The 17,804-nt window shown below is 44.2% G+C and overlaps 1 protein-coding gene across 2 annotated transcripts in view; it reads right to left on the bottom strand.

The window, feature by feature from the left end:
- LOC147610112 (thylakoid lumenal protein (Mog1/PsbP/DUF1795-like photosystem II reaction center PsbP family protein)) overlaps nucleotides 1-17,487 on the bottom strand; it is a 40,123-nt gene extending 22,636 nt beyond the window's left edge. Inside the window, exons 1-2 of one of the 2 annotated variants that reach the window (XM_086786943.1) lie at nucleotides 17,209-17,487; nucleotides 16,997-17,133 (exon numbers count right to left, since the gene is read on the bottom strand). In XM_086786943.1, coding sequence (XP_086643069.1) covers nucleotides 16,997-17,133; nucleotides 17,209-17,474 — 403 coding nt within the window. In that variant the 5' untranslated portion in view covers nucleotides 17,475-17,487. Of the gene's footprint in view, nucleotides 1-16,996 lie in introns of both variants that reach the window. The other variant, XM_086786942.1, reaches the window with a different exon arrangement.
- Between the last annotated feature and the right edge of the window lie 317 nt (nucleotides 17,488-17,804).

Genomic DNA, 17,804 nt, shown 5'->3' with positions numbered 1-17,804 from the left:
ACTTCTTACAGGTGGTCATGGTATGCACTCATGGATCATTGATTCAGGTGCCTCCTTTCATGTCACAGGTTGCAGAGACTTGTTTGTCAGGTACACTGCTGGCAATGAAGGAGTGGTTTATTTGGGTGATAACCATGCATGCAAAATTCTTGGCAGAGGTGATGTGAGGCTTGTATTTTCAGATGGCTCACAGCTTATGCTCCATGATGTCAGGCATGTGCCTGAGATCAAGAAGAATCTGCTTTCTACTGGACAGCTTGATGATGCTGATTATGTTACCACATTTGGTAGTGGAAAGTGGAAAATTAGTAAGGGCTCACTGGTTGTTGCCAGAGGCTCTAAGGTGGACACTCTTTACTTTATGCATGCAGGTGTTTGTCACCATGCTAATGTAAATGCAACCGAGCTGCCGGAAATCTCTATGTGGCATAGCCGGTTGGGACACATGAGTGTCAAGGGAATGGAGCAATTGTCTCGTTTGGGTTACTTGCCTTCTCTAAAGTTTTCAAGTTTTCAATTTTGTGAGCATTGTATATATGGTAGGCAACTACAGTGCCCCCACAAGAAAGCTCTTGGACAGAAAGATGCTCAGTTAGAGCTTGTGCATACAGATGTATGTGAGATGCCTCAGCTTTCTTTGGGAGGGGCAAAATATTTTGTGTCTTTTATAGATGATGCCACACGCAAGGTGTGGGTTTATCCTCTTCGTTTGAAGAGTGATACATTCTCAGTGTTTCAGAAGTTTGTTGCTCATGTTGAGAATCAAACTGGCAAAACACTGAAGGCTTTGCGTTCCGACAATGGTGGAGAGTATACGTCCAAACAGTTTCAGGACTTTTGTGATGCTAAAGGCATCAAGAGGGAGCTCTCTACTCCTTATGATCCTCCACAAAACGGGACAGCAGAGAGGATGAACAGGACTACAGGAGAAGGTCCGTTCTATGTTGTCACATGCTGCATTACCTCATGGTTTTTGGGCTGAAGCTGTTATGACAGCCGTTCACCTTATAAACAGGTCACCTAACACGAGGCTTGGTGGGAAAGTGCCAGAAGAAGTATGGACAGGGAAGCCTCCGTCATACAAGCACTTGAGAGTGTTTGGTTGCGTTGCGTACGTGCACATACGCAGGGAAATGCGCACCAAACTTGATCCTAAGTCTCACAAATGCATATTCCTAGGATATGGTGACAGAGGTGAAATGGGGTATAGACTTTGGGATCCCATGAATAGAAAGATCATACGCAGCAATGATGTCATTTTTGATAAAACATGCATGTATAAGGAGCCTGCAAGGCAACAGGAGCCTGGCAGAGTCATCTTTGATGATGATGGACATCATGGACAACAACAAAGGGCTGTAAATCAGCCATTACAGCAGGAAAACCAGCCCTTAAATGGTGCTGAAAATGGTCCAAATGGACAGCCAGATATGGCAGAAGATATCCCTATGGATATACCACAATTAGAGGAGATACCGGGCATGATTTTTCAGCCTTATGGCATGGAACAGGAGCCACCAATGGGTGATATGCAGGCTGGACAGCAACCTGCAAATGATGATCATTGGGTACGGAGGTCCACTAGACCCTCCAGAGTCCCTGACAGGTTTGTTCCAGGGGTTGACTATTTGATGCTTACTGACTGTGGGGAGCCCTCATGTTATAAGGAGGCTTTACAGAGGGCAGACAAGGCTCTATGGGAGCGTGCCATGAAGTCAGAGATGGATTCTCTGCATAAAAATGAAACATGGAAGTTGGTGCATTTGCCTGCAGGCAAGAAGGTTTTGCCATGCAAGTGGGTATACAGGCTCAAAGTTGCACCAGATGCAAAGCCAAGATACAAAGCCAGGTTAGTGGCTAAGGGCTTCAAGCAGGAATATGGTGTGGACTTTGATGAGATCTTCTCTCCAGTGGTCAAAATGACCACACTTAGAGCTGTGTTGGCTTTGGTTGCGCATGATGATCTGGACTTGATTCAGATGGATGTGAAGACTGCTTTTCTTCACGGTGATCTCCATGAGGAGATATATATGCAGCAGCCAGAGGGTTATGCAGTAAGTGGAAAGGAGAAGCTTGTATGCAAGCTGAAAAAGAGTCTTTATGGGCTCAAACAGGCACCAAGAGAATGGTATCATAAATTTGATACATTCATGAAATCTCAGAAATTCAGGAGAAGTGACATAGATCACTGCTTGTACACCAAGAAAGCTTTGGATGGCAGTCTCTTGATTCTCATTCTGTATGTTAATGATATGTTGATTGCCGGGAAATCTCGTAAAGAGATGGATGCCTTGAAGCAGAGGCTGCATCAAACCTTTGATATGAAGGATTTGGGTGATGCTAATCACATCTTGGGTATGCGGATACTTCGGGACAGAAATCAGCATGTGTTGTATTTGTCTCAGAAGGAATACATTGGCAAAGTCTTGCAGAGGTTCAATATGGACGGGGGGAAGAAAGCTAGTACTCCTTTGCCTCCATATGTGAAACTCAGTGCTATGGACAGCCCACAGTCGGATAGTGACAGGGCTGATATGGCCAAGATTCCGTATGCTTCAGCTTGTGGCAGTCTCATGTATGCCATGGTTGCTACTAGGCCGGACATTGCATTTGCAGTGGGAGTGGTTTCTAGATACATGGCCAACCCTGGCAAGAAGCATTGGGAAGCAGTGAAAGGTGTCATGAGATACCTGAAGGGCACACAGGATTTGTGCATTTGCTTTGGCAAACAGGATGCATTAGTGCATGGTTACACGGATTCGGATTATGCCGGTCATCCAGATAACCGGAAGTCTACTACCGGTTATGTGTTTACATTCACAGGAGGTGCTGTGTCATGGATATCCAGGATGCAAAAGTGCACTGCCTTATCTACTACAGAGGCCGAGTATATTGCAGCCACAGAGGCTTGCAAGGAGGCATTATGGCTATCTCGGTTAGTGGTTGATTTGGGTTATACAGGGGATATTCCATTGTTGCATTGTGACAGTCAGAGTGCCATTCAGTTGGCAAAGAACCCTGTTTTTCATGCAAAGACGAAGCATGTGGATGTGAAGTATCACTTCATCAGAGAGGTGATAGAGAACAAGCAAATTCAGCTTGTTAAGATTCATACGGATGACAACCCGGCTGATCTGTTGACGAAGAGTTTGCCTCCGGAGCGGTTTGCTCATTGCAGACACTTGATGGGCATTGGATGAGGCCAGTTTCAGCCTTGATATGGCCTTGTATATTATCATGTACATGCTGATTTTTTCTTTTCCTTTACTTAAGGGCACATTGCCTTTAAGTGGGAGGTTGTTGGGGTAAAGGCGTTATGCCCACCCTTATAGTGTGTACAAGCCCATAAGTTATAGTACATAGTACACTTAGTACTTTTAATGTACTAAGTGCACTATGTGTACTAGTGCAATATACATGTGTGATAGGGGAGTCACACACTTATGCTTTTTCATGAGTTGACTTATCCCCACAACTCTCTCTCTCTCTCTCCCTTGCTTCTCTGTGTATGTCTCCCATGAATGAACTCTAACCTAACCCTAATTCAGGTTTCTCCACATCATTTTGCTTGTGTGCCACCTTCGCCAAGCTCTAGCTGCCAGCGTTGCCAAGTGACAAGTCAACAATGCCAACTGTTTTGGCCAGGCTGCCAGCGCTGCTGGGTTGCACCTCCTAAAGTGCCGCCTGCGCCACCTATTACCGCTGCCTGGACGCACTGCTATTGCCGCCACCTACCAGCGCTTGTTACTCCACCAGCGCTACCACCTGTTAAGCCGGCTTCAGCCAGCGCCACCGTCAGTTTCAACCGCCCAGCCTGTCAGCGACGCATGTGCCAGCGTTGCTGCATCTATTCGCTGCCATCTTCTCCCTGTCTGGCAGCTGTTTATAGGAACTGAACCACAAGCTATTGCTGCTATCCACCAAGTGTTATTCAGCTTAGCCTTATTGCTGTTCAGAACTACTACTTGTGTCTGGCTGCACCATCAAAAGCGTTGTTCTTGCCTGTGTGCCACCTAGCTTCGTCATGTACCGCTAACAGAGTTGCCAGCATCGTCTATCATCAAACAACGTCGGCCACCTTCATATGACCTTGTTGGGATTCTTTGGAATTTTTGGATTTGGACTTGGACTTGAACTTGGACTAGGATCCGGACTTGAACTTCGACTTGGATTTGGACTTGAACTATTTCGTTATTGGATCTTGTACTAGCCCAGTGAGAGATTCTTGTGGGTTATCCCCATGGTGTGCTCCGCATCAGAGATCTCATGCCTCGACATTGACATCATCCTCGACTTGGGTTTCTACATCGACATACTTGTTTGATTTTGAATTCATTGATCGTATTGGTCCTCGCTTAATAAGCCCGTGGATTGTTCCTGAATAAATTCCTAAAAGGGAGCCCTACTTAATGTGTGTGTGTGTACTATGCAAAGTTCTCATATGTCACTGTCCAGTATATTATGAGATACGAGGCCGTTTTCACTGCCTGTTTAGAGAGGGTTTCGGACCACTTTCTAGAGTCATGAGATACCAGGATCAGAGATGCCTCGGATTATACTTGCTGGAGCTTCGTAGACATAGAGAGGGTCTCTTGAGAGGGAGGGGATCAGAGAGGGAGAGACACCTACAAAGGCAGATTACAGACTTCTTTCGACCAGAGATTGAGCACTCAGGCCAGCAGGCATTGCAGCTAGCCCCAGAGTATAGCCGCACTAGAGGTACACTGATTGATCGGGCTATAGAGCTGGGGCGGTCCAGGCGCCCCAAGATGAGAGGCCCATCTCAACACCGGCGGAAACTACAACAGAGGATCAGGACCATACTAGCACGGCATGGGAGACGTCCAGTCAGAGTACTCACCATGGAGGACATTGAGGATATCCGCCATCGACCGATGAGAGACTTCTTTGGATAGTGATGTGTATGATGCTTACCTTTGTTGCTGGAGTTTTCCTCCCAGATGTTATCCATTAGGAGCTCCTAGTACCGTACTTTTCCTCATAGTTATTTCAGTTTCATTTAGTTGTTTTTAGCTTTTCTTACAAAGACATTGTATCAGATCCACCAATTGTTGTAACCTTTTTGGTCTCATAGGTCATTTTGGCCTTTTGAAGACGTTAATATATCATTTCATTTCATTTCATTTCTACTCCTCTCTCTCCCTCTCTGTATCTTCTCTCTCTATATTTCTATCTCTTGGATACGTGGTGGAATCTATCACCACACACCCCGTTGGGTTTACACTAGACCTAACTAATAAAGTTGCTACTTCATTACAACCGAACATGAGAAGCATGTTCGTAAAGGTTTGGGGATCTTGAGAAAGCATAGACTCTTTGCCAAAAAGAGTAAATGCACCTTCTTCACTAATTGCTTTGAATATCTCCGATTCAGTTTCTCAAAAGATGGAATCGCAACTAATCTCAATGAAAGGTTTCTTGGTTTGATTGGATGGTACCGCATATTTATTCAAAGATACACGAAGATTGCTTCCCCCCTGACAACACTTCTCAAGAAGAATGCCATTTCAAATAGACTCCAATGTGTTAAAGTGCCTTTGACAAGCTCAAAGTTGCCTTGGTAAAAAATCAAGTGCTGAAATCGCCCGAGTTAGGCAACCCTTCGAAATTATTACCGATGCAATGAGCTTGCAATTTGGAGGAATTCTTATTCAGGATGGTCGACCTGTGGCTTACGAGTCTCGAAAGTTGAAGCCCCACGAAAGGAATTATGTAATTCATGACCTAGAACTTCTAGCTATTGCTCATGCATTGAAATTATGGAGGCACTACTTGCTAGGTTAGCGATTCACAGTAACTATTTGGCCCTCCTACCTCTATTTCACATGATGAAACCCATGCCCCGACACCAGACAGGTGGAAGAAGAATGGGGACAAGGTCCATAAGGTTGGATTAAGAAAAAGCACCATTCTTGGTCAAAAAGCAAGAAAAATAAAAAAGTCAAATAGGGTTGACCGAGAGCCAAGGGCATCATTGGAAAGAGGAGGTTGAGCCAGACCAAAAAGCTAAAAGCCGCTTTTTCAAAAAGCAACTCTAGGGCCAAAAAGCAAGGCCTTGGAGCTAGAAAAGTTAAACAAGAACTTTTGACTAAAGTTGAGTGATATTTTACTATTAAAAAGACCAAAAGCAAAGTAAAAGGTAAAAGCAAAGCAAAAGCATCACTTTTTGGCAAAAAGCAAGGCTTCCCCAAGTACAAAAGAAGCATGAGCCTCTCTTGAGCATCAAGTTGAAGAAGAACCTCTTCATCGCGTTGCCATCTTCGTTGAAGCGTGGAGATCATCTTCTCCAACATCATCTACTTGATCATGAACCAAATCATGGAATTTTTCATCGCTGTCCGTTGATTTCAGAGTGCATTCATCGGCTATAATGCCATGTCATCATCTATCCATACGACTGTACAGATCCGTACAGCCGTACAAAACTGTATGGGCATGTCGAATTGAAAATTTCCAAAACCCTAAAGGTTCAAAAACCCTAAAAACTGTTGGTCATGACCACTCCCAGCTAGTTCATGTGTGAACACAACTTACTCACAGGCACTTTTTCCTTGTGGCTGTATACGGGTTTTTTCCCCATGTGAACACACTTATGTGTGTTGGGCACTTTGCCCTAGGCTATATTTTTGCACTCATAGTACTTTTGTATCTATCATTATCATTAGTGTACTTTCCAGCAACTAGCTCTCTCACGTGTGTTGTTCAAGCTTAGTGTGAGTGTGGTGGTGTACAGGCAAGCTCAAGGTTTCGCCCACTTGCTCTATCAAGTTTAGGGTTAGGGTTTCTTCAGCCTGATGTCTTGCATTAGGGATTCGTGCTACCCATCTTCGAAAACAGCGCCCCCTGCAGATCAGCTCCGCCCTACGCTGCCTTGCCTGCGCCGTCTACACCTATCCGCCACCCTCTGTACCTGTTCACTGCCCTTGCGCCACCTGTTCGCCGCCTGTTCGCTACTCTGCACTGCCTCTTTGCCTCCTTGTGCCGCCCTGCTCCAGATCAGCTACTACAGGACAGCGCCGCCGCCCAGTATCTGCACCGTCGGTACCTACCTTCGCCGCCTGTACCTGCCTTCCCCATCTGTACCTACTGCAGTTCGCCGTCATACAAATCCAGATCTATGTCTTCCACGACTGCAGTCGATTTCTCGAAATCAATGCCACCAATAACTAGTAAATTTTTTGCTATTATTTCTAATTTCTGTCCAACATTACAGAAATTGCTTTTAAAAAATAGCAAATTGACTGCATTAAATTTGGGGCTTTTCATCATTGAGCCTAAAATTGCGACATTGAGCCTAAAATTGCGGCATTGATTTCCTCATATCAAGTGCATAATTGCACTAAAAATTTGGGGATTTTGCAAAAATTAACAATATTTGCAAGGTTATTAAAGATATTTGCAGGCATTTTTGCTATTACAGGTACATTGCTTTGGCATTGGGGCATTTCCCCAATTTTTTGGGTGTTCCAGCATTGGAGCAGGTGATAAAGACACAATTGGGGCATTTCCTCCAATTTTTCATGTGTCTCAACATTGGATTGAAGATTTTTGCCTTGATTTAGTCATACTACCACTTTGTACGCATTTGTGACAGCCATGTCTAGGAATACTAGTGATTTGTTTGGTATGCTCTCCATTGAATGATAAGTTGGATAGCACCAACTATCCTATGTGGGCATATATAATGAAACATGTACTAGTTGCAAAGAATTTGTGGGTCTATGTATCAGGGGCTGATGTCAGGCCTATTGTATCTACACGAGTAGCAAGTACTTCAGGAACCATTGATGCAGGTGATGATGTATCTTTAGGTGGTGCTACATCTTCTGCACCTTTGCCACCCACTCCAAAACAGCTCAGATGGGATGCCAAGGATACTTAGGCACATGCTTTGATTGCCCTTTCGTGCAAAAGGCAGGTACCGCACATTCGTTCATGCACTTCTGCTAAGGGTGCATGGGATGTACTTGCTTCTTTGTATCAGGTTCGCAATGAGGCTCGTGTTGCCTATCTTCGCAAAAGAAGATTGAGTCTGAGCATATGGATAAGGGTGATTCAATGAACAAGTTCCTTACTCGCATCAAGGATTTGCGAAAGCAGCTCATCAACATTGATGAGGCCATTCCAGATGGTTCACTTGTATCTACGGTGCTTCAGGGTTTTCCAGAATCCTATTAGAGTTTTGCTACTACTCTTCATCTACTCATGAAGGGTAATCCAAAATTGTATACCTTTGATGAGTTGGTGACTCTCTTATTGCAATTCTAACAGGCTACTATGCTTTCTGCTGATCAGGCATTTGGTGCTTTTGATCGAAACAAAGGTAAATCTAGGGCTGCGTCTAGTGGTAAGCCAAGGGCAAACCACATGCCCATTCAGATTCTACCTCGTCTAAAGAGGGTGAAACCAAGAAAAAGAAGAGATGCCACTATTGCAGAAAACCTGGCCATCTCATTGAGGAATGTAGGAAGCGCATTGAGAGTGAAAAGAAAAAGCAGCAGCAAGGTTTGGTTGCTACTGTGGACACTAAAGAAGAGGCTAACTTTGTTCATGAGGGATATGCATTAGTGGTTGCATGCAGTTTGCCTACTTCTTGTATGTCTATCTCAGTTGGAGATTGGTACTTTGATAGTGGTGCTTCTAAGCACATCACTTCTTGCAGAGATCTATTTGCCAATTTGCACAATTCGCCTCCAGGTGGCATAGTTATGTGTGCCAATGATGCCTCTTACTCCATTAAAGGCATTGGCAATGTGGAGTTGACAGCATGTAATGGGGATAGTTTTACTCTTTGTGACTTTATCTGTACAAGGCATTAAGAAGAATCTCATTTCTCTTTCAGCCCTTACATTATCTGGGTTTAAGGTTCAGTTTTCTAAACATTGTTGCTCAGCGTATGACAGCAAAGATTCAGCTTCTCTTTTGCTTTCTGGGACATTATGCAACGGCTTGTATAAGCTTGACATGTATGACAGGAGTACTTATTCCCATGATGCTATGATTGCATCCACCTCCCATGTGCTGAGTAAGACTGAGTTATGGCATGCTCGGTTTGGTCACTTGAATTTCCCATCTCTTGTATGCTTGTAGAAGCAAGGTATGGTGCATGAGCTTCCTCCTATGCAGGTTCCCTTCAAGCATGTATGTGAGGGATGCATCCTTGGAAAGATGCACAAGAATTCCTTTCCTAAAGATGGTGCTATGAGTGTGACATGTGAGGTCTTTGACCGTAGTAAACACAACCTTAGTCTAGATAAACTGCACTTAATGATGTTTAAGAGATAGATAAATATGTGTCAATGCAATGCAGCTATATTAGATGATGAATGCGGTTACAATGAGATCCAAATGGATCTATACTGCTGAATATGCTGCCTATATGCTGAATATGCTGGATGAACTGCTGTCCACTATCTTTCCCTTGTCTCCTGGGAAGGAAACGCTGAAGGGAGGCTTTGGAACAGATGCTGAATGCTGACCTGATGATGAAACGCAGATCTGATGGGCTGAACTGAATGCGTTTGCTGATGATGATGCTGAGGATGATGCGTTTGCTGATTATGATGCTGAGGATGATGCGTTTGCTGATTATGCTGCTCCCAATGCTTCCTAGAGGAGATGCGTTGGAGAACACACTGCTGAATGCTGCTATGATCAACCTGAATGACTGAATGGAGAGGCGCCTGAATATATAAGCAAGCATGCTGCTGGTCGGCCAGCATAAGGGCTGTCGGCCAGATGCCATGTCCACAAATGCTGTCGGCTGCCCCATAAATGCCTGTAAAAATGCCTATAAAATTGCATAAATGCCAGTAAAATACCTGATGACTACTAATGATGCTAATGATGCCATAAAATGATGCCATGTCACTGTACACCTGACTGGTGTGCACGTGACATTCCCCGTTGCTAAACTGTTGCTGGGTGATAAACCTGGCAACCTTCGACTCCTCTGTGATCCTTCTCCTCCGAACCACTGCCCCCTTCTGTCTTCTGCTGGGACTGAGGCCGTCTGCAGGAGTGAAATCCTTTGAGCCAAGACTCCATGTACTGCGGGAACTGAATGGCAAATACCTGAGTCACCCCTGACCTGCCTATGGAAACCTTTCACCTACCATCTCCGTCGTACCTGAAGCTCTGAACCTCCAGAGGCGATGTTGGAGCAAACTTCCGTCTTCTGTGGAAGAGAAACCCCCTGCTGCTGCCAGTTGAAGCCCAAAACTTATGTCCTCCTTTGATGATGGATGTCATTCTTCCCTGAGAGTTCATGGGCAACATGTATGCAAGATTGACTGCTAGGATGTCTATTATGCAAGCCATGTGCAACCCTAAATGCTGTGCAAGAATGCAGATGGAGGGGTTACTGATGCAGACCTAAGGGAAAATCCCTAAAGGTGGCTTGCAAAATTTTGAGAACTGGGTTTAACTGTGCGGAAGCGATTAACATGATGTCTGACTGAATGACTGATGAACTGAACATGCTCTAAGGCTAGTTACCCTGTAACGCTCTGATACCAATGTGACATGTGAGGTCTTTGACCGTAGTAAACACAACCTTAGTCTAGATAAACTGCACTTAATGATGTTTAAGAGACAGATAAATATGTGTCAATGCAATGCAGCTATATTAGATGATGAATGCGGTTACAATGAGATCCAAATGGATCTATACTGCTGAATATGCTGCCTATATGCTGAATATGCTGGATGAATTGCTGTCCACTATCTTTCCCTTGTCTCCTGGGAAGGAAACGCTGAAGGGAGGCTTTGGAACAGATGCTGAATGCTGACCTGATGATGAAACGCAGATCTGATGGGCTGAACTGAATGCGTTTGCTGATGATGATGCTGCTGAGGATGATGCGTTCGCTGATTATGATGCTGAGGATGATGCGTTTGCTGATTATGCTGCTCCCAATGCTTCCTGGAGGAGATGCGTTGGAGAACACACTGCTGAATGCTGCTATGATCAACCTGAATGACTGAATGGAGAGGCGCCTGAATATATAAGCAAGCATGCTGCTGGTCGGCCAGCATAAGGGCTGTCGGCCAAATGCCATGTCCACAAATGCTGTCGGCTGCCCCATAAATGCCTGTAAAAATGCCTATAAAATTGCATAAATGCCAGTAAAATACCTGATGACTACTGATGATGCTAATGATGCCATGTCACTGTACACCTGACTGGTGTGCACGTAACAATGAGGGTTGTTCGTCCATTACAGCTCATTCATAGTGATCTTTGTGGCCCCATGAGGGCTCCATCTTTTGGAGGACACTTGTACTTCATCACATTCATTGATGACTACACTCGGTTTTGTTGGGTGTATGGTTTAAAAGTGACGTCAGGTGCCTTTGCATCTTTCAAAGACTTCCGTCCCATGGCTGAAAATGCATGTGGACACAAGCTTGTCACATTGCATACAGATCGAGGGGGGGAATATTTGTCAAATGAGTTCACATCCTACATGCAATTATATGGTATTTCCCATCAGTGTACTACCCCCTATACTCCTCAGCAGAATGGAGTTGCAGAGAGACGTAATCGTACACTTATGGAGATGGCACGTTGCATGCTCAAGAGCAAGGATCTGCCCAGTAAGTTTTGGCTTGAGGTGGTTATGTGTGCCAATTATGTGCTTAACCAAAGCCTTGAAATCTATGAGGCATGGAATGCCAGGATTCTAGTGGTGACTCATATGAGAGTCTTTGGGTGTTTGGCATACGTGCATGTGCCTACACAACAAAGACATAAGCTTGATGCAAAGGCAATCAAATGCATTTTCATTGGTTATAGTACTGAGAGTAAGGGATACAAACTCTATGTGCCCAATACAGGCAAGATCCTTGTGTCAAGAGATGTTATCTTTGATGAATATGCATCTCAACCACTTGTCTCATGTACCAAATAGCCATCTATTGGACCGGAAGATGTGTTTGATACTTTGTTGCCTTTATTCAATTGCAATGTGGATAATGTAGAGCCAGTTTCAGCTCATTTACAGCCACCTATGCCTGCTGAAAATCAGTAAAATCAGATGCTGAACTTGCCCCAAATTGATCAGGATTCCTTGGGTGATGCATTGGCAGAGGAAGATGCAAATACTTGGAAGTCAAAAACTGTTCCTAGATGGCTGCTTGAGACTTTGCGTGATAGCAAACAGTCTACATTTATGCCAGGTCGTACACGTGCTCCTTCTCGCCATGCATCTTCACATTATGTGGATACAGCTCTTGTTGCCACCGCTTGTAATGAGGAACCCATTTCTCATGTTGATGCATTGGAGGATGATAATTGGGTGGCAGCCATGCATTCGGAGTTGGACTCCATTGACAAAAATGGTACTTGGGAGTTATGTGACTTGCCTCCTGGCAAGCGTGCTATTGGCACAAAATGGGTTTTCAAGCTTAAGCGTAAGCCTTATGGTTCAGTTGATCGCCATAAGACTCGCTTGGTCGCCAAAGGGTATGCCCAACGTGAGGGCATTGACTATGAGGAGACCTTTGTTCCCACTTCACGTATGACTACCATACGTACTGTTATTGCATTGGCTGCACACAAACAATGGCATGTACATCAGTTGAATGTCAAAACTACCTTTTTGAATGGCGATTTGCAGGAGGAAGTTTATGTATCTCAGCCTCCTAGCTTTGTTCAAAAAGGTGCAGAAAGTAAAGTATGCCGTTTACATAAAACACTGTATGGTCTTAAACACGCTCCTCGTGCTTGGTACCACAAAATTCATGCATACTTGACTACCAAAGGGTTTCAGAATAGTTCAGCTGAGCGTACACTTTATGTACGCCACATTAGGAACAATGTTTTCATCCTTTTTCTTTATGTGGATGACATGCTCGTCACTAGCCTTGAAGAGGGTGATATTTCAGCTTTTAAAGTTGATTTGCAACATGCATTTGATGTCACACACATGGGGCACTTACATTACTATTTGGGCATACAGTTTATACCTTTTAAGGGAGGTATCTTGTTATCTCGTGCAGATATATTGAGCAACTCCTTAAGCGTTTTCACATGACAAATTGTAAACCTGTTTCTACTCTTATGGAACTAGGTCTAAAACTGTCACTTGAGCATGCTTGGTGAGCCTTTTGATGTTGCCACCTATCAACAGGCTATGGGATGCCTTATCTATTTATACTCTACTCGTTTGGACACACAGTATGATGTTTCTCACTTGAGCAGATTCATCGATTGTCCGAGCACTATGCATTGGCAAGCGTGTAAGCGTGTCTTTCACTATCTTAAGGCACTGCAAATTTTGCCTTGTTTTACGGCAGTTCTTCTACACTATGCTTGCTTGCATTTACAGACAGTGATTGGGCAGGTTGCTATGACACACAAGTGTCAACCAGTGGTACCTATTTTCTTCTTGGTGACTCATGCATCTCATGGCTCAGTAAGAAGCAATGTACAATGGCCACTTCTAGCTGTGAAGCTGAATACAGGATAGCCTTTACAGCTGTGGAATGTGTTTGGCTACAATGGCTTTTAGCCGATCTTGGTGTTGGACAGCAATCTCCTACCACCATTTACACTGACAGTCAGAGTGCTTTGGCAGTTGCACGAAACCCAGTATTTCATGCCCCCACAAAGCATATTGAGGTTCACTATCATTATGTCAGAGAAAGGCTCCATGCAGGAGAGATTGACTTGGCTTATGTGTCTACACATGCTATATTTTGTTGGTCATGACCACTCCCGGCTAGTTCAGGTGTGAACATAGCTTACTCACAGGCACTTTTTCCCTGTGGTGGCTGGACACAGGTTTTTTTCCGTGTGAACACACTTACGTGTGTTGGGCACCTTGCCCTAGGCTATATTTTTGTACTGATAGTACTTTTGTATCTATCATTATCATTAGAGTACTTCCAGCAACTAGCTCTCTCACGTGTGTTGTTCAAGCTTAGTGTGAGTGCGTGGTGGTGTACAGGCAAGCTCTCCCCAACAAAAACTGCTTCGAAAACCCTAAAAACTGCTTTTTGGAGGTTTTTATCGCCCGAAAACCATTAAAATAGATTTTACATCAGTTTTCTTGCCAGAAAAAGCTTTTCCATGGTTTTCTTCATCGAGGAGACTGTAGGAGTTGTGGAGATTGGATGAGCGAGTGATTCTTGGACTTCGACTTGGACTTGGACTTGGATCTGGATTTGGACTTGGACTTGGACTTGGACTTGGACTTGGTTTTGGATTCATTGGATTTGGATTTGGATTCATTGGACTTGGATTTGGATATTAGATCTGAACTAGCGCGGTGAGAGATACTTGTGGGTCATCCTCATGGTGTGCTGGGCATCAGAGATTATCTCTCTCTACAACATCTCAAAGATTTTTCAATGATTTATCTCCACTAATAAAATAGAGGATAAGAGGGATCTTACATTCTCCCCCACTTGAAGATCCCAGATGTCCTTATCTCGTAAACTAATGGTAATCTCGTGCTATATCCTCTACTGGGAAGAACTTCCATTTAATTAAGTACTCTTGTAGAATCCTGTTCCTTAGAGGTTTTTCCCTGGTGTCAAGGACTTGACTGCATTTGATGATTCATCTTATCCAGCATCTGTCTTAAAGCTTCCACTCTGATCAAGGGATGTGACTAATTTAAGGGTGTAAGGCATTCTTATCCATACAATATCTTAAATGGGCTCATACCAATACTTGGACGGTGAGAAGCATTATAGGCAAATTCCACTAGATGAAGGTAGTTCAACCATGTTTTTGGCTCACGTCCGCAAAAGGCTCAAAGACTGTCTTCAATAACTTGATTGATCCTATCTATCTGATCATCGTCTCTGGGTGATAAGCTGTGCTTGAATTAAGTGAAGTTCCAACTGCCTCAATGAAGGATGTCCAAATCTAGAGGTGAACCTGGCATCTTGGTCAGTGATGATTCTACTAGGTAATCCGTGAAGTTGAAATATTTCACACAAAAATATTTCTTCAGTAGGTGGAGTGACATCTGATAGGTAGAAGAAGACATGGAGGCAGGGTCCGTAAGATTTGTTTAAGAAAAAGCACCATTCTTGGTCAAAAAAGTAAGAAAAAGCAAAAAGTCAAAACAGGGTTGACTATGAGCCAAGGGCACCATTGGAAAGAGGAGACTGAGCCAAACCAAAAAGCTAAAAGACACTTTCTCAAAAAGCAGCTCTGAGGCCAAAAAGCAAGGCCTTAAAGCCAGAAAAGTAAAGCACCAAAAGTTGAGTAATATTTTATTAATAAAAGTAAAAAGAGTAAAAGCAAAGGCAAACAGGAAAAAGCAAAGCATAAAAAGGAAAAGCAAAAGCATGGACAAGCTTTTGGCAAAAGCAGAGCTCTTTTCAAGTATAAAAAGACTTGAACCTCTCTTGTAGCATCATGAAGGAGATTGTGGAGTGTGTGGGCATCATTATGATCATGGAGAGCTTCTTCTTCGCAATCAACACCTTCTCCAACTTGCTTTTCAGATGTACGGTCAATCCAAGACTTGTATGGACATATGCATGGGCCATATGGACGTCTGTACGGAGCTGTACGGACAGAAATTTCAAAAATCCTAAAATTGCTCCAAAAACCCTAAAATTTGCTTTTTGGATGTTTTTATCGCCCAAAAACCATTAAAATAGGTTTTTTATCAGTTTTCTTGCCAGAAAGAGCTTTTCCATGGTATTCTTCATCGAGAAGGTTATAGGAGTTATGGAGATTACTCATCGGAGCTTGGCCTAATTGAACTTGGATTTGAAGTTGGATATGAACTTGGACATAGAGCTTGGATATGGAACATAGAGCTTGGACATGGAGCATAGACATGGAGAACTTGGACATAGAGCTTGGGCATGGAACTTGGACATGAACATGGAACTTAGACATATAGCTTGGACATGGATCTGGACTTGGACTTGATCTGGACTTGGTTTTGGATTTGATCTGGACTTGGATTCATTGGATTTGGATTTGGACCCTCGACATCAACATCGGCATCGACTTGGATATCCTACATCGGCATATCTCTCTGTTTTGTATTCATTGATTGTATTGGGCCAACGTGCCCGTGAATTATTCCTGAATAAATTCCTGAAAGGGAACAAGGCCTGTTTTCCGCTCAATGTGGTGTACTGGACAAGATCCCTATTCCCTTCTCTCTCTCCCCTCTCTCTATATATATTTATCTCTTGGACATGTGGTTGAGTCTGTCATGGCACGCCCCGCTAGGCTTACATGGAGTACTCAGGCCTTCCCAGCCGATGCTTCCTTTGCCGTCAAATGGGTCACCTCGCTAGAGCTTGCCCTCGTTGCCAGTCTAGGCGAGCTCCGCACACCAGTCCAGCCCCTTCCCCCTCACAAAGTGAAGAGAGCAGACCGAGCGCCACCTCCCCCCTCCGGCAAGACAAAGCCCTAGCATTCTACCCCCACCGAGGACGAGGATGGGGGTAGGCGGCAGACAATTGGGTAGAGACAATACTGACGCCCTACCAACGTAGCACGTCGCCACCATGCAAGACAGGACCCAGGCGGAAAAGGTCATGTCAAAGAACCGTTTCGCGCATTTATCTCAGGATCACCCATCTAGAGTGGAGGCCCCACCCACCCACCCCCGGCATAGACAACCAGGCGGAGACAACACCGACGCCCTACCAAAGCAACACATTGCTGCCAAGCGAGATAGTTCGACGGGACCCAAGCAGAAAAGGTCATGTCAAAAAACCATTTCGAGCATTTATCTCATGATCACCTGTTTGGAGTGTAGGCCCTACAGCCAAAATCTTGAAATGGAAGAGTGATGGCAATGTTGTTTAACCAAAATCTTGAAATTATGAAAACGCTCTATAATTGCTGCCAAAATTGATAAACATGCATTGTAATTTGTACGGTAGCTATTGTGCGTGTACAGCCGACCATGACACACAGAATCCCAATCTATCTTTCATCCTAGTAAAGTGAGATGACAGTGACATAAAGGTTGATTTGCAACCTTACCATTTTCGTCCGGTGGAGAGAGACCGGGTACTCGGCCAGCCAGGAGGACTTGCTTGACCGCCAGGGCGTTTCCCACGCTGAAGATGAGGCTGGCCAGAGCGGCTGCACCCGCCGCCACCATCATCGATCTCCTCTTGCTGCCGGAAGTTGAGCATGCGTGTGATTCCTGGTCTTGCACACGTGCTGAAAAAGAAACTCCTTTTTCTACATACCTCGCCTTCTGAACGCGGAGGTTCTTGCTGGTTTGTGCATTCGGCACAACCCCTGCAGGAGGTGCGGCAGCTATTGTTCTGTGCAGGCGACGGTGGTACCTCTCATTACGCGAGCATGTACACCCCGCAGGTTTGAGAGACTGCAACCTGGAAGGTAAAGTGAGACCCGCGGACTGAACTGCCATGACACAAAAGAGAGAGAAAGAGAACAGTTTCCTGTCACTCGCGACTCGCGAGTCCTTTCGACATTCAAGCAAACCGTTCATGCGGCTAATAGTATGCCACGTGGCACTTGTCATTAAACAAGAGTGAGATACTATTCGTTATATTGATTATGGCTGCTAAGATGAATTTAATCACTACTGATTCAAGTTTAAAAATGAATATTCTAAGAATTAATATGCCTTTTTTTGTGTCAACCCAAAAAAAAAATGCCTTCCTAATTTTGCTCGATTGAGCCTCCACCTAGTCAATTATGCCTTCTTGTTGACTATAATCCCCATCTCATGCATCCCCCCTTCTCTTCAACCTAGGGCCTATTTCTAAGCTATTTGAATCTCGCAATTGGTTTTGAGTTTAGAAAGAATTGGAAGAAC

Source organism: Cibotium barometz, chromosome 50 (assembly GCF_041138505.1).
Source record: "Cibotium barometz isolate CiBa-2024 chromosome 50, ASM4113850v1, whole genome shotgun sequence".
NCBI lineage: Eukaryota > Viridiplantae > Streptophyta > Polypodiopsida > Cyatheales > Cibotiaceae > Cibotium > Cibotium barometz.
Note: the sequence above shows the minus strand (reverse complement) of the source record. Positions and strands in the feature narration are given on the sequence as shown.